The following is a 26370-nucleotide window of genomic DNA, read 5'->3' on the forward strand; positions in this document are numbered from 1 at the left end:
TCCATTTATTGCCTCAAATTTGTGGACCTATATGGAAGACTAAAGATAACCATAGATCTTCCTCTTAGATAAACATGGGTTCAAGTACTGCCAAATTCTGTATGACTTGGGGAAATTACTTAAACTCCAAGCCTCAGTGTTCACATCAAAAAAATAGAAAACACCCTTATTTGCCTGTTATGGTTATTTTGAGGATTAAACAACATTTCTACAAAGAGCCAGAATAGTAGGTGTTGGTACTATTCTCACAGGTTCATGACCTCTAACAGTTATCATTTATATACCACACACTGAGCATCTTTTACTTAAAATTTCTTGAAACACTCTTAAGTAGCCACACTGATTTCTTTAAAAAACTTCCCCCATCTCTTTGATAACAGACCTTCATTTTTAAACTTTCTACTCAACTAAGTCATCATCTCTAGAATATAAAAAGGGTATCCAACGATCCTGAATAAATGAAGTATTAATCTACTAAATTATATTTAAGATAAGTATTAACTCATTTTAGTATCAGCAGCACTCTAAGCCTCTATCTTGTTCCATATCCAAGCTATTTCTAAGAAAAATAACAGACAGACCATAGTTATAATTTGCTGACTCCTGCTATAAATATTCAGAAATTATTTAAAAAAATCACAAAAAGGAAAATAAAAACCATCCATAATCTCAACACCAAGAGAAAAACTAATTAATATTTTGGAGGATATCCTTTAAGTATTTTTCTGTGTGTATGTTGTCTAAAGAATCAACAGAAAACTTAGGATCATACTTTATTATTATAAAGTTAGCTGTCATTAATATATACATGATTTTGATAGCTGGATAATATACAAAGGTATGAAGATATCAACTTGTCTAAATAATCTAATTTTAGACATCTCAATTATTTCCAATTTCCAAATACTCTGACTACTATTATTTTTAAAAATTGCTAATTTATGAAAGAATTTGTATTTCATTGTTGTTCATGCTTTAAAGGTTCTTAGTAGAAAATGCTAAGTGAGGATTTGTCTTCTTTCTTTTGTGAATTGTCTATTAATCTCCTTTACTTATTTTCTATTGGGGCTATTAAGATTTTAAAAAGACTAATTTTCAATTGAGCTTAACATAATAAGGACATTAATGCTCTCATAGATCTATTTTATCAATTTTCCTTTCAATTTTGTTTGTTTTCTCAAGTCTTGCTTTTTGTCAGATTTAAATTTTTTATGTGCTTAAATTTATCAAACTGTTCCCATGACTTATGACTGTTTCCACACTTAGAAAAGCCTCCCCTTCACAGAGATAAGAATGTACATTCATGTTTGTATAGTTTTATGGTCTCTAGTATATATGATATATATGTACATATATACACCCATAATTTTACATAGTACTCCTTCAACTCCATCCCCTCCTCTTCTTGATTCCCAGTGTCTTACTTCAAGCACCAATCAAGTGTCACCTAAGCTTCTACTCCCCATCTTCATTCTCAATGGCTTGCTATCCATTCTTCACACTACTGTAGCAATAATCTCTTCAAAACTGGAAACCTGAACATAATTCTGTCTTGCTTAAAGTCCTTGTAACTGGAGCACTCTGAGATGACAGAGGTCCTGGTGGTGGCAGAGTTTTTTAATTTCTCCAAACCTCCCCCATTTTTGTGTATGTGTTTGTGCACAGAAAAGGCTTAACAAGCAGGCCTGAGACTGCCTGTCCTTGGAAAGTCCTCCTTTCAAGGTTGGCCTTTGGCTGATATCTTGGATGTTGGATTTGGGGAGGGTTCCTGCCACCGTAACTGAAGACAGCGACCCACTAACTGATAAAAGCGTCCCACTGTGCCTAAACTGTGCAAAAGATACAGTTTATGTTGAGCCATGGCTGAACACCTCCTTTCCTTCTGAACATTTGGAATTCTGGTACATGTGAGGCAGAGGGTACATAGGTAACCAGCTGCCAATAAAATCCCTAGATAATGAGTCTCTAACAATCTTCCCTCTAACAATCTTCCCCCTGGTAGACAATGTTTCATACATATTGTCACAGTTTGATGCTGGGGAAATTAAGTATATCCTCTCCACGGAGAGAGGACTCTTGGAAGCTCATGCTTGGCTTCCTTGGCACCTTTTCCCTTTGTTGATTTTGCTTTGTATCCTTTCACTGTTAATAAATCATAGCCATGTGTATAACTGTATGTTGAGTACCGTAAGTCCTCCTAGTGAATCAGCAAACCTGGTCTTAGGAATCCCAGCGAGTATAAGTGTGTGAGTGAACGTGTGTGTATGTGTGTGTGTCTTACAGAAAGATAGCAAACCAGATAGCAAAGCTAAAATCCCATGAAAAACATTTACAACAAAACTAGACAACCAGGTATCCTCATGAGAGCTGAAATAGACACTAGTAGGTCAAGCGATTAAAAGCCACAGTCCTTCATACAGTAGAAGGCAGAAGGAAATTACAGGGAGTCTGACACAGATCTGGGAACAGGAAAAGCCCCAAATAGCCGAAGAGCATTCACAGGAAAGCATGGTGGCCAATTTGACATTAGCTAAGCCAGGAATATCATACGAGAGGGTCTGTACAGAGGTCTGCAGAAAGGTCCAAAGGGCTAGAGCAGTTCAGCTCCAACAAACTCCCAAAACTGACCGGCCAAGGTACCTCAATCCCAGATCCAGGCACCACACTGAGTGGACACTACTGAAAAGGGTAGAGTCAACAGAGCTGAAGGAAAATAAAAGTTCACAAACACGTATGGGAGTAGAACCAAGCCAGGTAACCTCAGAAAACAAGTCACCATTGTTTTGAAAGACTACTTGAAATAAAGAAACCTCTGTAAAATTAGAAAAGATACCCTAAACCCCTTCTCTGTCTAGAAGTACAGGGGAACTAACTTCACAGATAAATCCCATACAAAGTTACTATGAGAATAAAGAGAAGAAAGACATTCTTAACAGATGAACAAGAAGACAATAAAATAATACATGATATTAAAAAAAAACATAAATCAGAATTAGGAAACTCAGAAATGAGATGTCTGAACTTGGAAAAGAATTAGAAAATTTAATCCCCTTGAAAATAAACTAATTTAAAAGGAATACAGAATAAATAACAAGTAAACTTAAAGATAGGTAAAAAGGAAAGAAGTTCAAAAAATCCAAAATAAGGACAAAGTTAAAAGTAATTTGAGAGAAGGTAGTAAATGGCTTAAGATTCAACAAAGAAAAAAACAAAGATAAGGAAAATATTAAATACCAAAAACTATTAATTCAAGGAAATTTTCCTGAAAGAAGAAAAGATTTGAAACTACATATTAAATAAGCACACCATGTACCTATGAATAGCAAATACAGAATGACCAACACCAAGACATAGTCTAGTAAAATTACTGGACTTAAAAAAAAATCCTGTGGACATCTAGGGAAAAAAAATAAGTGACTTATAAGGGAAATAAAAAACTATTATCATCAGTCATTGAGACCAAAAACGACAGAGTAACACACTTTAACTCCTCAAGGAAAGAAAATGTGAGCCTGCTACTCAGAGAATTTGTAATCTCAAAGAAAAAGTCAGAATCAAAAGACATACATATACTTATGGGAACAATGTTAACATATGGGACTCATTGTGCTCATAAAAATTTGAAAATATCTAAAATACAAGAAATGTTTAGATAAACTGTGGCATCTGAACAATAAAATATTATGCAGGCATTAAAATTATGGTTATGAGGACTAGTAATATGAGAATACCTGGGATAGAACACTAATAAGAAAAAGGCGGAAAACAAGATTGGACCAACAGAATGATTGTAACCATATGGAAGGAAGACAAAGCTATATAGAGAAACTGCAAGAGAACATTCTTCAAAAAACATCCTGTAACGAAAATACAGAAAAGAAAAACAGAAGGAAAAAACTTAGACTTTAAGAAGTAATACATAAAGATATAGAAGTTTATTTTATGCTAACATGTCAATTATAAACCTGCGCATGTACACTGTATATTGCCTAGAGAAGTACACACAAATACTACGGAAATATATCCAGAGAATCAAGGACATATTATCATACAATTGTATACCAATGCTCCCGTATAACATAAAGGAAATAATTATTCTGGATATAAAGCTTTGTAGTTAAACTTTTTAAGTGCCGAAATTCAGATATAAATGTAACCAGTCAACCAAGTTAATCAAATGAGAGTTAAACTCACTCTTGATAAATTATTGTTATTTTTTAAATGCAATTAACTATTTATATTTACCAGATGTCTATACTCAAAAGGCTTATAAAATCTATACCTAAAATGTCAAAAATTTCACTAAAGGAAATAAACTTATTTAACATATACTGAAAAACGTTATATTTAAAATCTCACAGACAATACATTTAAAGATCAGTTTTAAATTTAAGGAATCAATAAAATAGATCCACTTTTTAACTACTCTGAAAAAGGTTGCAGTCTGAGAAGGGCAACACAGTTAACGTATTTGTGGGCCTAAGCTGCTGAATTTGCCAAATAGGGACATGCAATTATAATCTAAGGAGTCTGTCAGCTCTGGCAGTTCTGCAGAAGCATTAAGGCTCTTTTCCCCTTGCAGACAGACACTGTGATCAACAAAAACTAATAACTTCAATTCAGCTCAGACACTTCAAAGTAAGACTCTAAATATATTCTGGCAATCTCATTTCCAATATGAAATTCAGTATAATGCAGATTCAATGAGACTCCCTGGTACACTTTGCTCAGAAATCAATTTGATAATTTTTAAAGATTTCAAATTTTTGATTGTTTATGGAAACAAAAATGGAAAATTTTAATTTAATCATTAGATGTGTCCTACCTACTACTTTTCTCAATAACCCAGACCCCATCTATAGTAAAACTGATCAATACAGAAATTGAGCTGGATAAATGTATTGCAATTGAATTATGTCCATTTTAAGACAGTTATGAACACTTCAAATTTAAGAAATAAATATTTAATATACTTGAAATATTAAATAAATTTTGAGAAATCTTAATTGAAAAAAAAACACTCCAAAGATTTCATTTATGCTGCCTATAAAATGGAAACATAAGTATGCAGAATCATGAACTGTGACTTTCTTCACTAAGAAGACTAAGACTGCATACTTAACATACACAGGGGCCATACTGCTTCTGCAGACTGCCAGGGCTGACAGATTCCTTAAATTATTTAACTGGTATTTCCTAGCCTATGCACTGTTTTATGGTATAGAGAAAAGTGAAATAATATAGTATACAAAGAATACAAACATCTGTTCCAGGGAAAGGGAAAAAAATTACACACTCCAGTTCAATTTCTTCACCTTCTTTAATGCTCTCTTTATTCTAAGTTGCTCTAAAACAGAAAATATGATTACTGAGGTCAAATTACAACTGCTTAATTAGTGGGGGTTTAACGGGAACACATTAAACCTAAAGATGTTCAAGCCAGTTTGGGGAAATTAAATCACAAAAGCTATTTTAATGAATTAATATAGTTATTCATTAGAAGCTCACACTAAAGTTCCCTGACCTTTTACCAAATGTTAGGAACTATGCTAGCATCTCATTTAGCCCTAAAAAACCCAAAACAAAACAAAACTCTGTTTAAAGTATATTCTCATTCTCACTTGACAAATAAGGAAAATGAGACTTGAGAATTAAGTAACTTGCCAGGTTCACACAGCTAGCTCTCCAAATAAACGTGGGACTTACAACATAAAGCTGTATCAAAAAATCCTAAAGAGATGCGAACTACCCTTACCAGGAGGCAGCAGGAACAGGAAAATCTCAGGTTCTGGTTTATCTGAACTTACACAAGAGATAAGCTTTAAGAACTGCTGTTTTCCTAAACTAGAGTATGAAATCAATTTTGCCATGCAAAGTAATCAATGAAAATTCTTTGAAAATCAGTAATACAGCAACTGTCATGCAGAATTTTAAAAGATATTTCTTTAATGTGAAGAAGAGATAAGAGTAAATTTTGGACTCCTGCACAAAGTGACAAGGGAATATTGCAAAGTTTTCAGAAACTCTGAATCCTCCAATCCTTATATATTCAGTTGCTCCTTAGCAAGGAAGAAATTCAAAAGAAAACACTGCTACCACCCTTCAAGAGTTGATCTTCAAATCAGTCAATTAAGAATCCTGTTATCTGAAAGTCCTGGAATCTCACTCTTCTCATCTACAAAGTGAGAACAGCCTATATCTCACAAGTGAGTAGCTGCTGGGAAACAAGCTGCTGGAAAACAAGCCGCACCTAAATTTCCATGAGCTTAATATATTACATTCACGCTTGCTTGCTTAAGATGCACATGCTTACTTTGTTTTAATGTTTGACACAGTAGATGACCTATAGCACGTATTATGCTAAAGAAAATTTGTGGTGAGCAATCCTGAGACTGACCATAAGGGCACGAAGGAGGGCAGATATTTCCTTAGGGTAAAACAATGGACAGTCCTGGAAAGCCAGATCATCCATTAACAGAACTTTATTCTGGCATTTGAAAGCATGCGGTTAAGCCCAGGGGAAATATCTGCTATTTTGAGATGTCCTGGAGGCAGTAACAGGAGAGATTTAGAAATTCTGCATACCGAGAGTAGGGTGATTGTTCCTGGAAGGGATAGGCCTGAAATTAATCAGTTAATCAGCAAGCAGAACTTAGTGCTTATCACATGGAATATCTAAAGCCTCACCTCTTTGATGGCATTTTTTTTCTGAGCTGTATGCTCCTAATAAATATGACCTCGACCAGGCTTTCGGGACTCTGGATTCATGAGATCTTGAGTCCCCTGGTCCCATCTTTGCTCTTTACTTTGTTTCTTAAGTCTTGCGTCACTCGTCCTCAGACAGGGTCCTGAGCTGCGCTGGACGCAGCAAAAAGCAAAGATTAAATGAGAGAATGTAATATAAAGCAATGGTCACAGAACTTGAAACACAATAAATGGTAGTAAGGATTCTGCAGAGGTGATAACCTCTGCCTGGAATGCTCTCCAAACCCTCACCACCTACATTCACCTCAGTAGTAACAGGATAATCTTTGCCATATATAATGCTGGCAGGAAAGCTGAACCTCATCACACACCATACACAAACATTCATTTGAAATGGATCAAAACAGACATAAATGAGAAAGGTAAAACAATAAAACTTTATCTAAAAGAAAACAAGAGATACTATCTTAAAGATCTTGGGGAAAGCAAGATTCTTCAAGAAGATACAAAAAGCAGCATCCATAAAAAAAAGATATACTAGACAAGATTTCATTAAATTTAAGAACCTCTGTTTACTTAAAAAAAAAGACATTTAGAGTGCAAAAGTAAGCCATAGGCTAAAAGAAAATAAAAGTAACATCTACATCCAACAAATAACTCCATCTGGAATATAAAATAAACTATAAATCAATCAGAGAAACACAAATAACTCAATACAGAAAGGAGGAAGGGACCTAAACAATCACATCACAAAAGATGGTATATAAAAATGTGCTCAACCCATTCAACATAGAGAAATGCAAATTAAAACCACAATGATACAACTACACAACCATCAAAGTGGCGAAAATTAGTAAGATAGACAATATTTGGTGTCAGCAAAAACATGGAGCAACTTGGATCTCACATACACTGCTGACAGAAGTGTAAAATAGGTGGGGAGGATCAAGATGGCGGAACAGGACATGGGGTGCATATCCTCCCTCAAATACATCAGAAATACATGTGGAAAAATTCTCACAGAATACCTGCTGAACACTGGCAGAAAATCTCATAAAACCCAAACTGCAAGAGAGATCACCAAGTAACTGGGTAGGACTAAATAAATAAATAAAAGGAATCGGGACAGGATCTGTACCCCTGGGAGGGAGCTGTGAAAGAGAAAATGTTGCCTCACCCTGGGAATCCCCTTCACAGCAGGAAGATCAGCCAGGACAGCGAGCTTCAGAGGCTGATAGGAGAGTGCAGCAGCCAGTCCACGGAAAGCAGGAGAAAGACCGGGACAGAGGGTCCAGGCCACCTTGCTGCATTCCCCAGCCCAGGACGTGAGCCTGCTGGTGTGCTGGATGCTGAAACTTCGGCTTCACACGACAGACGTGGGGAGCGGACTGCAGCTGGATGTGTGGAGACAGCCTGAGGGGGCTAGTGTGTGCAGGAGGGAGCCTGGTCTCCCACTGAAGCCCCACTGTTCATACATGAAGGTAGGGGCTGGGCCTCGCCACAGCAGCCTCATTCTCCCCATGCTCACAGTGGACATGGCACCACCCCTACAAGTTCAGGCTGCCACATGCAAAGTTGGGACTGAAATCCAAGCTGATCCCCAAGGGCTGAGCGACTTCAGAAGCAGGGCTGAAACCTGAGTGTCCCAGCAGCTGTGTGATCCACTGATTTATGCGTCCCAGGAGACTTTGTAAACTCAGAGCCCAGGGGACATCCAAGCAGATTACTGGTGCTTCTCTGAAGGTGGGGCAGGCAGAGGCAGGGCCGAGAGCAATGCCAAAAACAGTGTACTTTGTGAGCTCACACAATGGGTGACAGGACATCATAGAGCACACTTCCTATATAGCTCCTGTGGAAGAATACTCAGTGGCTCCTCTCCCAGTAGAAGCACTCCAGTCCTGCCTACCTCACACCACAGCTCAGAAACAAATGTAGGGGTATCTACTCCAACAACTGGGGAGCAGACCCTGCCCCCAACAGGGCTGCGACAATCACACAGCAAAGAGGAAGGCTCACTCAGCATCCAGTGCAGGATCTGGTCACCACAAAAACAACCACATCCCCTATCAAGGGGAAAACAGCCAGCACACACTGAGGAAGGACGTGGCAGGCAGCCATACTAAGACCAGCCCTTGCACCCAAAATATTACTCACAGAGGCTACACAGGAACACTCACACATAAAAACAGCCCTTCGAGACCAAAGCAGATAACTCTTCCTACTGAATTCATAGAGTCAGAGAAATATAAGTAAAATAAAGAGGCAGAAGAATCACTCCCAAATAAAAGACCAAGAGATTGAAAGAACAATAAAACAGAGATCTCCAGTCTACCAGATCTTGAGTTCAAAAAGGAGGTAATGAAATACTGAAGGAATTAAGAAAGGCTATTAATAGAACTGCAGATTACTGTAAAATGGAACTAGAAACTATAAAGACAAGCTAATTAAAATTAGAAAACTCATTTGCTGAGACAAAGCTAAGCTAAAGGCAATGAATAGCAAGCTGGATAATGCAGAAGAATGAATAAGTGATCTGGAAGACAGAATAATAGAAATCACTCAACCTGAACAGCAGACAGACAAATGGAAAAAAAAAAAAAAAAGAAAGCAATATAACAGACCTATGGAATAATATAAAGCATGCCCAAAAATAAACAAGTGGGATCTAATTAAACTTTAAAGCTTTGGCACAGCAAAGGAAACCATAAGCAAAACAAAAAGACAACCTATGGAATGGGAGAAGATATTTGCAAATGATGTGACTGACAAGGGCTTAATTTCCAGAATATATAAACAGCTCATACAATTTAATAACAAAAAACCAAACAACCCAATCAAAAAATGGGCAAAAGACCTAAACAAGCAATTCTCCAATGAAGACATACAAATGGCCAATAAGCACATGAAAAACTGCTCAATATTGCTAATTATCAGAGAAATGCAAACTCCTCACACCAATCAGAATGGCCATCATTAAAAAGCCCACAAACGATAAATGCTGTAGAGGGTGTGGAGAAAAGGGAACCCTCCTAAGCTGTGAGTGGGAATGCAGTTTGGTGCAGCCATTATGGAAAACAGTATGGAGATTCCTCAAAAACTAAAAACAGACTTACCATATGATCCAGCAATCCCTCTCCTGGGCATATATCTGGAGAAAACTCTAATTTGAAAAGACACACAGACCCCAATGTTCATAGCAGCACAATTTACAATAGCCAAGACATGGAAATAACCTAAATGTCCATTGACAGATGACTGGATAAAGAAGTTGTGGTATATACATACAATGGAATACTACTCAGCCATAAAAAAGAATGAAATAATGCCATTTGCAGCAACATGGATGGACCTAGAGGTTATCATACTAAGTGAAGTAAGTCAAAAAGAGAAAGACAAATACCATATGTTATCACTTATATGTGGAATCTAAAATATGATGCAAATGAACTTATTTACAAAACAAAGGCAGACTCAACAGACACAGAAAGCAAACTATGGCTACCAAAGGGGAAAGGGGAAGGATAAATTGGGAGTTTAGGATTTACAGATAATAACTATGATATTTAAAAGAGATAAACAACAAGATCCTACTGTACAGTACAGGGAACTATATTTAATATCCTGTAATAAACCATAATGTAAAAGAATTTAAAAAAAAGAAAAAAAGAAGTGTAATATGCCACAAGCACTTTAAAGACTATTGGCAATTTCTAATGAAGTAAAACCTGATGCCTACCCTAAGACTCAGCAATTCCCCTCTGGAGTATTTACTCAGGAGAAATAAAAACATATATCCACAAAGACTAGTACAAGAATATTCATAGTAGCTTTCTCATAATAGCAAAATAATAGAAACAACACCTATGTCCATCAACAGTAGAATGGATAATTTGTGGCACATTCACATAATACAACACTATACATAAAACAGTATGAACTAATAGTCTATGCCACAAAGCAAATATAATAAAGACTAAAATAAACCAGACACATACTGTTCTTTTAAGAAATAGGAGGCAGGGACTGGAAGGGGTTATGCCAGGAATGTTCTATATCTTGGTAGTTACACAGGTGTACGTAAATATAAAAATTCATCCAGCTGTACATTTAAGATATATGTTCTTTATTATACATAAGTTATATCACAATTATTTTAATTTAAATAATTTACACACAGTGAGGCCCAAAATAACCAAACCCAATGTTTTCAGGACTATTCCTTCATGTTTGGTTTTAATAAGAAAACTCTAGCAAGATACAATAAAAACTGAAGTCTAAGCATATACATGGTAGTATCTGATCTAATTTTCATGTTGCTGAAAAGTCAGCCCATAATTTATAAATTTAATTTGTCATTCTTCTAATATACCAGAAAAAGAGTAGGAGGAGAAGAAGGAAGAGCAGGAGGGATGGAGGGACGGAGGGAGAAAGGAACAGAAGGAAGAGAAGGAAGGGAAGGAAAGGGGAGGGAGGGAGGGATGCAGGGAGGAAATTACTCTGTTTCTTTAAAAAGTAAGATACTTGAACACTAGGTAAGATTTGTTTTCCAAGAGTTCCAGCATCTATGGGCTTAGGCTTTATGTCTATATTATCAAAATACAAATTACCCAAAAAAAGAATCACAGAAACAAAATATTACTCCCTACTTTTATGACAATATTAATACATTATCTGTGGCAAATCCCTTATCCTCACCTATAAAATGAAGAAAGTGAGATTACCTCTAAAAGACTTTTTTTCAGTTCAAGGATTCTATGATTCTGACACTCAACTAATCAGAAAACTCTGACTAGTTACCTAATAATGCTTTCCAAAATAAAAGCCAAATCTTTGGCCTGGCATTCAACACTATGTTCCTGCTTACTGTTCCAATCCTTTTCTCACATCAGCCCTATATAAAACCCATACACCTTCCTTTCTTCTTGTTTCTGTTCATATGATTCCTCCATATAAAATAGCCCTTTCCCAAAGCTCCATATTAGCCTATTAAAATCTGTTATATCAAAATGTATTCATCCATTCACCTATTTATGGAGGATCTTTTCCATGTTAGATACAAAGTTGAACAATGGTTGAGGACAAAGAAACAAGACATGGTTCCAACTATAATGTGGGCATGTGAAGAACTAACCCTAATACAAGTTCAAATAAAATAACTGGCAAACAGGCCAGTTTATACAGTAAACAACAAAACAAATCAATTAAGCTGGAATCTTCCCTCCTTCAATTTTCCCTATCAGATAGTTTTCTCTCACATCTCTGAATCACTGTAGGATTGTTTCATGTCAATCACTTGGCACATCATTTATACACATATCTTTTATTATCCCAATACATATGAAATCTGAGAAAAGACTATTTCTGTACATTTTTAATATCCATTGAATTTTCCTTAAACATTAAATATATACATTTCAAATGATGATTTTAAAAACTGCTTTTCAAAAGTAAAGAGTTCCCTATTTTATCTAATAATACTTAAGGCCAAAGAGATACCAAGTAAGATTAAAAGAAGCTGCATCTCATTGGAAATTTCTCTGGAGAATTGTATGGAAGGTTAGCGAAGAATCAGATTTCTTGAGAAACTGAATTTATTCTTTCTAGAATTTTATAGACTATATAGATTTTACAAAGAAGAAAATTCAATACTTGACAAATTTTCCTTCATAAAAATTTTCCCTAAATACTCCTATATTAACCTGAAATATATGAATAAGCTTTGATACTTTAACTTGAAACAAACAAAAAACGAAACTCAATTTACCCTGTGCCTAAACACACTCAGTTATCTCATGTCCACCAAACTCCACCAAACAATATTTATGAAGTATCTGTCTTGTAGCTGATATAGTTTGAGATATGCAACATTTCTATAATTGTAATGTCATAGAAGGAGTAATATCCATGTTTTGGCCTTACTCTACTAATAACTATTTGTATTTTGTCTTAACTAGTTAAATTCCAAGAGCATGTGACTATTAAATAGCATAACTGAACTCACGTAAGCATCATCATCTTAGTATGGATTAGCTTGTTATCTGAACATTTTAAACACTACCATTAAATAAACATTAGTCAGCTGTAAGACTTTAAAGCAAGCTCAATGTAAATTTAAACCACTTAATTTTAAAAACGTAAATTCACTGTCTTACATAAAATAATTAAAAATCTATCTTCTCAACTTTATTTTAAATAAAACCATACTGTTACCTGGTTACCACCATGGCCAAAAGGAGTACTAGAAAAATTAGTGGTTACACTGTGCAAAATAATTTCACCACTGAGAGATCCAGAAGCAATGTAGCAATCATTCCAATTATATGTTACACAAGTTACTTCATCTTTATGATCCTGAATGAAAGAAATGAAAGTAAATACAGTGCCACATAACCTTCAGACAGTACTTTTCATGTTTTTGTAAACTTCATATTTTGTACATACGTATTTGTAAATCTAATATTTGCTTTAACATTTTCCTCAAATAATCTTTAAAAAAATTACTCAAACAAGTAGGAAACTATCTGATCAACACCATGTCTTCTCAGGGAACAAAGGTTAATTTTTCATAATCATAATAATGATCAGGTACTCTGAAACAAGAGACAGAAAAGAAAGGTAATTTTCTAAATGGCATTAGGTCTACATTAAAGAATTCACTTCTACTGACAAGTAACATTTCTTGCAAGTTGGCTATTATGAGAATCCCTGCCCTTAAGGGTATTACTGTTCAACTGAAAGACACTTAAGTGAACATGCAAATGGTAGAATATATGCTAAATGAGTGGTAGAAGCAAAGTGTCAGAGGAAAGAGGAAGAGGCATCACTGTGAACTGGGTTGACAGAGGAAGCTTTATTAAGGAAGACATAAAGCTTGAGTTCAACCTTAAAGAAAGGATAAGAGGTAAGTTAGGGAAAGGAGAACATAACCTGACCCTGCAAAATGGGAGAGAGCAAAAAAACAAAATCTCCAAAGTCAGGAATGATCAAGGGATGTTTAAGAGTTGATAGCTGCTGCTTCCATCTGCTGAGTACCGACTAACGCTGGGAGTTTCACACTAATCTTTAGAATAATCCTAGAAGGCAAGATCATTTTCCCCATTTTATAGATGAGTTAACTAAATAAGGCACAGAAAGGTTAAGAAACCTGTGCAAGTTCACATAACTGCCAGTTGTAGAGCCAGGATTCAATCCAGGTCACCCTCCAAAGCTTATTTTCCTCCCACTTTTCTAGACTGTCTCCCAAATCCATAGGGGAACCTACTCTAAGGAAATAAACCTGGTTTGAAACAAATGGAGTTCACAAGGACTATGTTTTCCAACATCAAATTAGAGATACCTAGCGGGAGCATAGAAAAGCGACCAGTATAGTTTTAACCAGTTCAATGTCATATGTTAATAACATAAACAAACTAACCTCTGTATGTAATAATTAGATTAATATAATACCAAGAATAGTAGCTATAATATTCCATTTATATTACAGCTTTTTCAAATGGTCCTTTAAGCATGTTTGGAGATATCTTTACATTTTATTGCTTTTTTTTAAATCAAAGAAACAAATGCTAACCTGAGGAAAAAAATGTCTGATAAGAAGAAAAAAGAAAGAGTGGACATTTAATGCATCATTCCCATTTGGGAAATTGGGAACATGGAGCACAATACAATTTCTATGACTTTGTGAAGAAGCAGGTGTCTTCCTTATTTCAGCTGTGGAAAATAAGTCATTTAGTAAACAGGTGCCAGAAATTGTGTTATCAGGGAGAGGATTGCAAAGGGAGGATCCAAAGGTAAAAGATAAGATTTCTCACTATCACAGTTAAGTCAGTCAGATATTTGTTAACTGAATGAATGAAGAAATGAAGCACTCTAAGACTTTCAAACAATGGAAAGAAAAAACTATCTGGAGTAACTGGGAAAGCTGAGGATGGAAAAATGATTAGAATTTTGCCATGCAGTAAAGAAGGTTGGGCATAAGTGATGCTCCTAAAATTTGTTAATAATGTTTGATAAACCTGGCCATAGACTTCTAATCTCTTCTCAGTTCTTTAAGATAGTCTCTATTCATAATAGGTGTTGTATTCCCCTAAATAGCTGTAATTCAATTATTTCATAATTTAAAAGATTAAACAGTGAATAATCTGAGTGTGCAGCTCATCTTTGCCACTACTAGTTGCTTGACATTGAACAAGTTCTTTAACATCTCTGAGCCTGAGTTTCTCCAGGAATTCTCTTAGGAATAATACTATCTTCTTTGCAGAGTTGTTGAAATAAATAGAATAAACATGTTAAGCACAGTAGATGGTATATCAAAGAACTGAATGAAAGTTAAGTATTCTCATTGTTGGCAACTTTTTAATTTTTCTGAAGACTCTTCAGAGTTTAGCTAATACTTAAAGCAATGAACTTTCAAAGGTAATATTTTAAACAGCAATTACAGGATTATATTTCAACTTAGCTAAGAGAAAACATTCTTCTAGATACAATTTTTCTAGTAAAAATTAATGACATTATGATATATAACCAAAATGATAATGGTATTATCTTCAAAATACTCTTAAGCATCTGAGGATGAGAGAGTAGATGACCACACAGATAAAACAGATAAAATGCTGGTCATGAGTTGTTCATCACAGAAGTCAGATGATGAATACATGGATGATGGGTTAAAGTTCTTCCTCTGTCTATATAGATATATGTGTGTATATACATAAAAATGATTTAAAATTTTGCATATTTAAACTTTTAAAAAAGAAATATAAAGATTAAAAATAATTTTAAAGATGAACTTCTAAGTATTAAAAGAACACAATAATGAAAAACAGTTGTCCAGAAAATCAACAATCACAACCAGAGGCCTTCATAATTATTTTCATTTTCTGAAACTGCAAAAAGCAAACTATTTAAAGAAACACTAATTGTAAATAGTAAATTATTTTAGAAACATTTCCTTGTCAAGATGAAAATGCACACACACAAAAATAACACAACGGTAGCAGAGAACTAAGAAGCCAAACCCCCAACTCTGATTACTAGATTGAATACCTTCATCCCAAAACCACTCTCATTTTACCGAAGTGCCTTACAAAGATCTCTGATGACAATAAACCTATTTTTTTAAATAAAGGAAATGGTTCAAACAACAGTAGAACTAAGTAAAAAACTAAGGAAAAAGTTTTAAACACCAGCAATACAGCAATATAATGACATACACGGAGGAAATAATAAACCCCCAAAATCAAATTTTTGACTAAACAGCATATTGATTTTCCCTAAGAAATCTCACTTCAATTCCAGAGCAGCTTATTTTTATCATAAAAGCTCAAAATTAAAAGTTTGGTAACTACTCCTAATAAACACACTGTGGGATATCCATTTTTGTAGAGATTAAAAAAAAAAAGTTACTTACCTTAAGAGATCGATGAACTCTTTTTGATTTTAAATCCCAAATATTAACAGTGTTATTCAGGCCTCCGCTTACCAAATACATGGAAGTCGAATTTAAACTGACACATGTCTGCTTTTGCTATTAAAGAAAAAAAAAGTCATATTAATTTAATAGAGCCCAGCGCTAACTTTCAAGTCTCATTCAGCACTTAGTAAACACAAGAAAAATATTTGTTGAGTTAAATGCTATAGACATGCTAATTCTTGTACTAAAGATTCACCTCTCATCACATGGATTCAACAGTTTGTAAAGCATTCAAAAAGTCTTCAAGGAAGCAACCAGATTCATCATCTCTTCCACAGAAAGGAGGTGACGGAGGAAGCTTGGGAAATGCCAGCAAGTCTTGGGCTCCCATCAGGGTTTACTTGCCTTTGATATCTCCCTTTAATAAAACTTGCTCTTGTACTCCCACAGAATATCTTAAATTAAAATTAACCCACACCTCAGAATATTCTAAAGCTGGAGGGGACTTCAAAGGACACCTAATTTAAACCCCTCACTTTACAGAGGGGGAAGATCTTATAAAAAGGACGAGATACTGGTCCAAAGTCTCACCGCAAAGCTCCCTCTAAGGGGCCCAACTCTCAAATATCAGGTCATCAGAACCTGACTCTACACTCTTCCCCATCACCGTAAAGGCACCATTCATCCAGTTCCTCAAGATAAAAGCCCAGATTCCTCATTTTCCCTCTGCCCAGTCTATCAGTAAGTTCTCTAAACTCCAACCCTAAAATATATCCCACAGGGACCCCCTTTATCTCTGACTGCTGCTAGCACCCTAATTTGAACCTCGTCTAATCACGACAGCTGCCTCCCGACTGGTGTCCTGCTTCCTCTCCTGCTTCCCTACATCCTATGCTCCGTGAAGTAGGGTGACCCTTAAGAAACGTAAATCAGATCATGTGTCTCCCATTTAAAAATCTTCAGTGGCTTCCAATCACACCTAGAATAAATTCCAAACTTATTAACTTGGCTTTCAAAGCCCCATTCACCTGGCCTCTCACCATTTTTCTCCTCAGCTACTAATTCTCCAGCCACGTTGACTTTTTACCATTCCTTAAACATAACACTACATTTGCCTCAAGGCTTCTACACAGCTGTTCTTATCTGGAAACTTAAATTCCCTGAACCCTGGCTTGAATGGCTTCTCCTGGCCAAAGGATACCAACTTAAGGCCCACATCTTCACGAGACCTCCCTCGGCCACCTAATGTAACTTGCTATCTCACTGTCTTATTTTAGCTCTCTGCATAACAATTTATTGCTATCACTGGGTATTCTGTTTACTAGTTTATTGTTTCCTTACAGCAAAGACCATATCCAGGCCCAATAAATATTTTTAGAACAAATGTCTAAAAATACAGAGGGTATCAAATTTTTCTCACAATGAGCATCTCTGAGTGCGCTGAGTGTCCTCTATCCGGCAGAACCATTAGTAACAATGCTACCCAGAGCACAGTGTTGCATGTTTTCTCCTGTTTAACCTTCAGATACACTACGTAGTTACAGTAGTTACTCTCACCTTCAACTGAATACCACATGGGGGAAAAAAAGAGAAATGAATTCCAAAGGAGACATTTTGTGACTTAGTTAAAAGTTAAAAGGCAAGCTACATAGGTTTAGACAAGTCATCTCACCTTTCTGAGCCTACATTTCTATATCTGAGAAATGAATGATGAAGAATAGATCTACTGTTCTCAAGAGTCCATGCATCTCAAAAACACCCTCTGCTCAAGAGAGCACCAGATTCCTAAAAGGGTGTAGATGGCCCTCCTCTTCCTCTCCCAAGTTTTCCTACTGCTCTGAAATTTTGACCAAGGGTTAAAGCTATTAACACGTATAAAAATATCAGGAGCACATTACATCGATGTTTCAGTGTCATTGCTGTAATTCTCTTACAAGCATTATTGTAGGAATTAACTTTGGTCTAAACAGACTAGTAAGATTTAGAATATGGTTATCTCTGCAAATCAGGGCAGTTTGCTAAGAGGTATCACAAAAAACTTTAAATAGACAAGAATGATATCCATCAAACACTGATATATTAGGATTCTAACTATCAAAAACAACTCAAATTATTCTTAAAGGCTCAGAACAAAACCTATATGTATAGCTGGCTTACCTTAATGACAGAAGATCTTCTTTATTTTAATGTATTATTAACATAGCTAATGAACTTAAATAATTAATGGAAATTGTGTCCTTATTACAGGAATCATGTACCCCAAGACACACATAATGGATGGAACTTTAAAATCTAAAAATATCATGTCAAATTTCTAGGTTATGTGGTAGCCTATCATGTCCATTATAATACTGTTAAGACCAACCTATCTACTTCAAAGTGGTATAATATAAAATCAAAGAAAATAAACATGAACTTAATAAGGTTCCACCTTAAAAATAATGTTGAAGTAAGTGGGACAGAATCTTACTTTCCCAAGTAGGAAAGGTCTAATATCTCAAATGGTACATGAGTAATAGGGCTTGGATCCTATGAAGCAAACACACTAATAAGTTATAAGAAACTACTAATAAAGGCTAAAAAAACTAATGTTTGCAAAATATTTTCGTAAGTAAACTAAAGCAGATTTAAATTATAACTATAATGACCTTGACCTGCATTCTGATATGACTTAACTGTGGGAAAAAGAACTACAGCAACTAATGCAGAATATTCACAAAATCCGTAAGAGTGGTGTCACACTTATGAATAGTATGTTATTTTTATACATTAACAGCAACAACGAAAAGGTCACAAACTGGTTCTAAGGCATAATGCATAAAAGTAGTGTGTGTGTATATATATAGATAAAGATAGTGGTAGAGGTGGAAATCGAAATTGTTTTGATGATGATATTTAATTCAACAAGTGTTTGTTGACCACCTCGGATGGGATCTGAAGATCCAAAGATGACTAGGATATTTGGTCTGCTCTTAAAGAGTACAGTTGGTCTCTCATTGCCCAGCAACACTCTCTGCCTCAGTTTCACTCACTGAGTTTGACAGGCAAACTCCATTTCTATCCTTAGCAGACATTCTCTCTGCCCCAGCCTCTAATATCCATGGGCTGGAACTGATGCTCAGATCAGTCCCACTGGGTACCTTTAGGAAAGGATTAATAGAAAGCCTAAGTACTTTTTCACTTTAAATGAGCGTATATTCTATTGTCCTGCTGTGTTCTTTCTAATAGGGCTGCCTTATCTACAGTATGTAAAATTATGACAATTCACGATGTTTTAGGGTCTGCTATGAAAACCTTGAAATTTAAAAAAAGAGCAAGCTACCAATTACTTACAGCTTTTTATTTAGACCTTATCTTTTTAAAATGGAAATAGCTTTCAAGAAGTGTGTGATTGGAAATGAGGAAACCATCATTATCCTGAATCAGAGGGATTAACTTATAAAACAAAAGGGTAAGAAAAGAACATGTATTGAGAGCTTCATTTAAATGCTCTGGGACCAAAGCTGATTTTGACAAAGCCATCCCGTTGCAGAAGAGCTTGGAGAGGGTCAGGCAGTACCAGATGGACAGAAGTTAAAGCAGAAGGCTACCATGAGATAAGGGTCTTTAGCTGATGGTCTTGAGTCCAATGTCAGTAAGGGTAGGACTACATCATTAGGACTCTATGGTCAAATCAGCCTAGGGACCTTGGTTGAACATGGTCCTAAAAAACCACAGCACTACCAGGGAACCTCCCACAGAGGGGAAATGGAGAAAGTAAGTGCCCAGATGATGATGAAATCTAAGTTCTTGATTGTTCCCCTGGGATCCATTATTACTTTACCTAAAGATGTTTCAGTAAGCACACTTATCTCACTTTTAAATGTTACTGTATTTCTTTTAGCTCAGGTTAAGAATAATGGTTTTAAACACTTTCATATTTAGTTGTAGGCACCATAATAAGTAAGCAGTTAACCACCCAAACAGAACTAAGATTTTTTTAAAGTATAAAAAACCACTTACCCCTTCACCAAGCTCTAAAAGTGGAACAGGTTTACATTTGCAACTTGAAACAACTATTTTGTCTCCGCTGGAAGATGCTGTCACTAGAAAGTTATCTAAATGAGGAGTTATGGAGCACCAAATAATCCTCGAGCAGCTCTAGCACTCGACTATCACTGTGGGAACTTTGATAGTAAAACCAAGCACACTAAACTAAGAAGACAAGCCACGAATAAGGCTTATACATTAGCTTTCAAAAATGGCTCACGTTACTAATTACCAAGCCTAATTCTCTTGACCACTACTGCAGGGAAGAACTATCCTTTCTGGCTTCGCTATTACTCAAAAGCTATTTAACCCAAGTGAAATACTACTCCATTTTCAAAGAGTAGGCCAGAAGGTCTAGTTATCCTTCAAGAATGAGAGCATGATAAAAGCAACATCAGGCAAATATCAATCAGCCTTTTCATTTATAAGTACTGTTTAACATAGTTATTTAGTAACACAGGGCTTGATATCAATTTAAGGCTAGGAATCAAATATGCACATTAGTCTCCTATTTTTCCATTAAAAAGATGAAGCCTGATATTTCCCAGGACTGCAAATTCTGTGAGAGCGTTTCACTCTTAAATGTGTTAATATTACAGTATATGTAGCAAATATAAATAAGCGTGGTTACATAGCAACTATGTTACCAAAAAGTTTCATTTTACCTATTTCAATTAAATTAAATTTAAATTATTTAAAACATAATTTTAAATTATTAAAATAATTTAAATTTTTAACTGAATTTAAAATGATGTTTACCTTATTTTACATAAGTTGTAAGTGGAAAATCAGTAAACACAAAACAGTATTAGTATTTTTAAACTAAAATAATTATATATGATATAACCAAGAACAAGAGTCTAATTTTGAGATTCAAAATAAGCTAAAATATCAGTTTAAACCTTTGCTTTTTAACAAGCAAAGTCACATCAGTTTTGCTGAAAGATGATTAAGTGGTTTATCAGTAAATGCCAACTCCTAATAAAACTCCTTGAATAAAAATAAACCAAAAATAATAAATCTCATTAAGTAGTACTACCTTTATGCAGGAAGTAACAAGGAAATTTAAGCTCTAAACATAATAAAGATCTAGTAATAGAAGCAACCTCACATATTTGTCACTCTTCAAACATTTTCCCCTACTGTACATCTGGAGAGTTCTTCAAAACTGTAGTCCCTTCACCATGAGTTTGATTAATAGAGAACCAAAGTAATTTATTTTGCTACTTTAATACAAAATCAGCAAATGATGAAGAGGTAAATTTAATTCAATAAGAAAATTTGTCATTTTTGTTATATGTTTGCAAAGATAATTAGATTGGGCATGAAAACTTCTAATGTTTTTGTTCATGAATCATTCATATTTTAAAGCTTTGATATTTTTACTTTCATCAGGAAGCAGAATATTAATACTTTGATATTGATAAGATCAGATACATGTTAAAACTTAATCTGTTGTTTAAGAAATAGTGTATGCATATGAGTTCCACAAAAGAATGGTAATTTCCAGCATACTGAGTATATAGAACATTTTCAAACAGAAGTTGGTAAGAGTACTGCATTTACAGTAGTGGTTCTCAATTAGGAGTGATTCTGTCCCCCAGGTGACATTTGGCAATTCTGAACATGTTTTTTGGTTGTCACCATTGGGGCTACCAGCAATTGGTTGGGAGGGTATGAATCAGAAACATACAAATCCTAGGAAAATTCAGTTTAGATAATTTTTCTGTCTTTTTAGGAAATGAGACTATTTTCATCATAGGAAGGAAGAGAAATACAGAGAGTATATCAGTAAAATGGGAATGTTTGACTATTTTTATCTCCTCCCTCAACCATTCCCTCTGCCTTCAAGTTCTGTCTTTAATTTCTAGACCAGATCCATAAATATCCAAATGTATATGCAAAAAGTCATTCCAGAATCTTTCAGAATTTTCCCATTACCTACCTTATTCTATATGATTCAGTAACAAACTGTTGATAACAAAACTATTTCTATGGTCTGTATCTAGTAACTAACAGATATTTTTAATAGCAGTGTTTTTTAATGTAACGGGTTGCAACTAAAATTTTTAAAAATGAAATCAATGGAGAATATCAAGTGTGCATTCATATGATATAAATTCCCATTTCATTTTATCTTTCACAGCTATGTCAAATATATTTCTCATTATGGGTCACATGCAGAAGTTTCATTGCTACTGACTGTTTAATCTAAAAAAAAAAAGATTGTTTAAAAAAGAAAAGGATACTGTTGCTGCTCCAACACACTGAGCTGATTCCATGTGGGGAAGTGTGTGGGTTGAATTTATCCACCAGTGTCATGGATGAAGCATCCCATATTTTAACATCATCTCCCGATGAAGCAAATCTGAGGTTTTCCTGCATGACTGCACCTACAAATAGTTCAAAACAACATATTTTAAAAACAATTCAGGACAGGCTTAAAAAAAAAGTTTAAATGAGGCAGCTTATCCAAAAAAAATGGCTCTACTCATCCCCTTCTGTTTCAGAGATTATGTTCACCACCAAGTTGCTGGAGGGATCTTTCTAAAACCATCTAAACAATCATGTTCTCTTAGTGGACCTTTCCAGTGGCTCTCCACAGCAAGTATAATGAAATCCAACCCTCTCAGCGTGCCTTACAAGAACTGGTCCCAGTATAACTCTCTTACTTCTAGTCCCCAGGGCCACCAAACTCACTGGCCTTCTTTCTCACCACCATGTATTTGTTTGCTGCCCCTTCTGCCTGGAATGGTCTTTCCCCAGATCTCCCATGGTCATCTCCTTCACATCATCCCAGTCTCAGCTCATACTCTATCTCAGAAAGGGCTTCCCTGACCACCATGGCTAAAGCAGCTCCATCTCAGTTGTCCCATACCCCATGACCCTCCTTCATTTTTTCACAACCCTTCCTGCTGTCTGCAGTTCTTACTCTCATAATGTCTGCCTCCTGACTTTAACAAAACAAAGATCCCAAGGACAGGGATTTTGTCTGGTTAACTACCAGTCTTGAAAGGTTCCAGCAATACAGTAGGTAATCAACAAATAACTGTTGGACAGGTAACTTCCTCATCTTTAAAACAACAACAACAAAAAAGTATGATAAACTGTAGCACTTTTGCAGGTCAGAATCCAACCACTCCAGTTTTTCCAAAGAACTCTAAAATTAGCAAACACAGCCTAAGGAGATGTCACTAAGTCCCTATATCAACACCTCGTCTACAATGTTCTTGCTCGTATTATTTATCCACAGTATATAATTCAAACACATAATTCCGACCAAGTGATTTCACAAAACAAGGCAGCCTAGAAGACAAAAGACAAGTAGTAATGCATGACATGTAACAACAACAACAACAAAAAAAACCCAGGAGAAAGGGAAGGAATGGGGGCTTAGAAATACACCCTTCACACCTTCCTGGTGTGGACAGTGCAAGGGTACAGCACAGCGTAAGTGATGTCACAAGCAGGTACCCAAGTCATCAACAAAACATCACATTTATGTCTAGCATATTCTATTTCAGAGGACAAGTTAAAGGCATAATAAATAATAGGGTACTTTCATTCTCAAGAGATTAAATGTTTAATGAGTTTAATAAAGAGGCTAAAACTTTTGTTAACTAGAAAAGTCACTTCTGTGATTCATTTTGCTTCATCAGACAAATACAGTTCTACCAAGAGACATTAGTCATCTGCTGAAATGCAGATAGTGTTTGGATGTGGTGCCTTAACATGTGGTAACATGTGCCCTTCTGGTTCCCTACTCAGCAGCAATGAAGTGATGGAATGGCATCTGTAAACCCAGTAAACATCACTGAAAGGTATCTTTACTATAATCTTAAATCATTCCTGTCGCGCGGTGTGGTGTAGCGGAAATATTATTTTAGCCTGGGCTCAGAAAACGGGAGTTCAGATGATATGCCCCAGGATTAGGTGACAGTCACTTTGGCAGAGTCATTCTATATCTGTCTCCTCTCTAAATGAAGCGGGAAAGGGAACCATAGGCCCACCAACCTCAGTCTTCTAAGAACTGACCACATTTAAGGGAGCAGCATTACATCATCCTCTGGAAGAGGATTCCATCAAAAGTGAGCTGTCAGGGCACAGGAGGTTAACATAAGCCAGGCCGGGGTTTGGTTGAGCATGACTCCAAGAAACAATTCTGCTACGACACTCAGCTTCAACAAACAGAACTTCTCCAGCCTTCATTCACCCAAAATGCATTTCACTTGCAAGAGACTTGCTCAACTGGAGTTACCTGGTAAAATGCATTCGAGCGCCTGCTAAGAGTCGTATTTGAAAAGCTGGCAAAAAGGCAGCGGGGGCTGTGGACAAGTGAGAAACTTTCCGGAGGTAGCGCACCCCCGAGAGCCGCCACCACCCTACCCCAGTTGACCCGGGTCACTTCTCTGGCCCGACCCGAGGCCGTGGAGGGGCGCTCCGGCTAGAGGGGCGCGACCCCGGCCCGCGGCTCCCAGCCCCCAGGCACTTCCGCGCCAAACGCGCCGCCGCGCCCCTGCCCGGCAACCGGCCAGGGAGCCCGGCCGGCCGGGGCGCTGGGAGGCCAGGGACCTCTGTCCGAACCGCTCCCTAAGATAGCTGGTGGTCGGGCGGGGACCAGGAAAAGGAAACTACGCGGCGGCAGTCACCCCGCTGCCCCCAGGCCCTCCGGAACCTCACCTCTCAGCCGCGGTACACGGGGGGCCACAGCGCGGCCCGCTCCGGCGCTGGGCTTCCGGCTCCCGCCTGTTCGGTTAAACTTCGGCAACCGGAAGTCCCGCCCCGAGTGCCGTCGCAGGGGGAGGCGCTGCCCGAAGCAGTAGCTCGGGTTGGCAGGGTAGAACCAGGGGCGGTTCTGGGCTCTTGCTGGGGTCTTGATCTTAGCTCCTGGGCGGGTGTTGTGGGCTTGGGCGGCGCCCTCCGCTCCCAAGCGCAGGCTCTCGCCGGCCACAGGCTGCTACCCTTTTGTCATACGTTTGTTAGCTGACTGCCCACTGTGTGCAAGGCACTCTGCTAGACTCTGGGTGCACAGTGATGAGTTTAGTCTGGGAATACGGGGGTACGGTGAGCGCTTGTGGTCTCTGGTCTGGTGGAGCTACAGTCCAGAACTGAGGGCAGATGTTAACTAAGTAATTACGAACTTAAATGAAAAGCGAAACTTTTGACAGTTGCGTCAAAGGAAAGGTACAAGATGTAGGAAAGGGAAATGAACATGGATGTGGGTTTCAGAAAGGTTTCCTTTAACCGGAACCATGGAGAGCCAGTAATAACCAATGCAGTTTACAAACCAGGAGACATACTAAGAAAAGCTAAGAAATAACAGAAAGCTTAAGTGTCTGAGCTATCCGACTTCAAAACCTGTGATCTTTTTTCCGAATTGTGCTGCGGGGTCAGGAACATCAAACACCATCTGGTTGGGAATTCTTTTGAAGGAGTTGCTTCTCATAGTGGAAAAAGGAGGAGGTGAACAGAGCTTTCATATGCTCCTGCCCCCCTTCTACCAGAGCCTTTTTTTTTTTTAGCTCTACTGACAGTTTTTGCTGAGAATCTTTATTAAAAAATACAGGGCATTTCTTCTGCAAACACTGTTATTATTCTTTAAGCACAAGTACATACTCGGAGTGTGTTTCTGAAGAAGGTACATAAGACCCAGTTATTTGCACCAATATTGCAAATATCTGGAAAACTGTAATGTGCACAGCAGAAATTTTTTCAGAGCAGAAACTGAAGCCCTAGACAAGTTGTAAAGATTGATGGGGAGCCTCAAAACGAGAAAGATAGCAAACAGCAACTGCCTTAATTGTATAGTTTACAGCTCCTGAGGTTATTAAATCAATTTTGGCAAGGATGAAGAACAAAAAGTTGGGAAATAAGAAAACAGAGTAAGAGAGTGGTGGCACGAAGAATAAGGGCGAATAGAGGAAAGAAAAGACAACTAAATTTATGAAAATTTGAAGACAGCAGGAAAGTGGAAACTAAATATATGAAACAATACATATGATAATATACATCATATATATACACACTATATATTACATAACATATTTATGGAACACAAACTCTGTTAAGCACTATATATTTGTATGTATGTATAGATATGCATGTGAAGTATATATGTATACTGTATATATATAATTTTATCTTTCTAAAAACATGTACTATATGTCCCCATTTTACATATGAAGAAACAGAGGTTGAGTAATTTGCCCAAGGTCACACAGTTAAAA

At 36.7% G+C, this 26370-nt stretch overlaps 1 protein-coding gene across 4 annotated transcripts in view; it reads right to left on the reverse strand.

Moving 5' to 3' along the window:
* NEDD1 (NEDD1 gamma-tubulin ring complex targeting factor) overlaps positions 1-25014 on the reverse strand; it is a 44225-nt gene extending 19211 nt beyond the window's left edge. For 2 of the 4 annotated variants that reach the window (XR_012078502.1, XM_072973198.1), the window contains exons 1-5: positions 24824-24903; positions 22393-22536; positions 20117-20211; positions 16112-16228; positions 12916-13056 (exon numbers count right to left, since the gene is read on the reverse strand). Coding sequence is in view for 3 of the 4 variants with exons in the window: in XM_072973198.1 (XP_072829299.1) it covers positions 12916-13056; positions 16112-16228; positions 20117-20211; positions 22393-22528 (489 nt within the window). In the remaining variant the exon portion in view is untranslated. Of the gene's footprint in view, positions 1-12915; positions 13057-16111; positions 16229-20116; positions 20212-22392; positions 22537-24401; positions 24713-24823 lie in introns of those variants that run through there. The other 2 variants (XM_006197928.4, XM_072973197.1) reach the window with 2 other exon arrangements.
* Between the last annotated feature and the right edge of the window lie 1356 nt (positions 25015-26370).

This window comes from Vicugna pacos, chromosome 12 (genome assembly GCF_048564905.1).
Source record: "Vicugna pacos chromosome 12, VicPac4, whole genome shotgun sequence".
In the NCBI taxonomy this organism is placed as follows: domain Eukaryota; kingdom Metazoa; phylum Chordata; class Mammalia; order Artiodactyla; family Camelidae; genus Vicugna; species Vicugna pacos.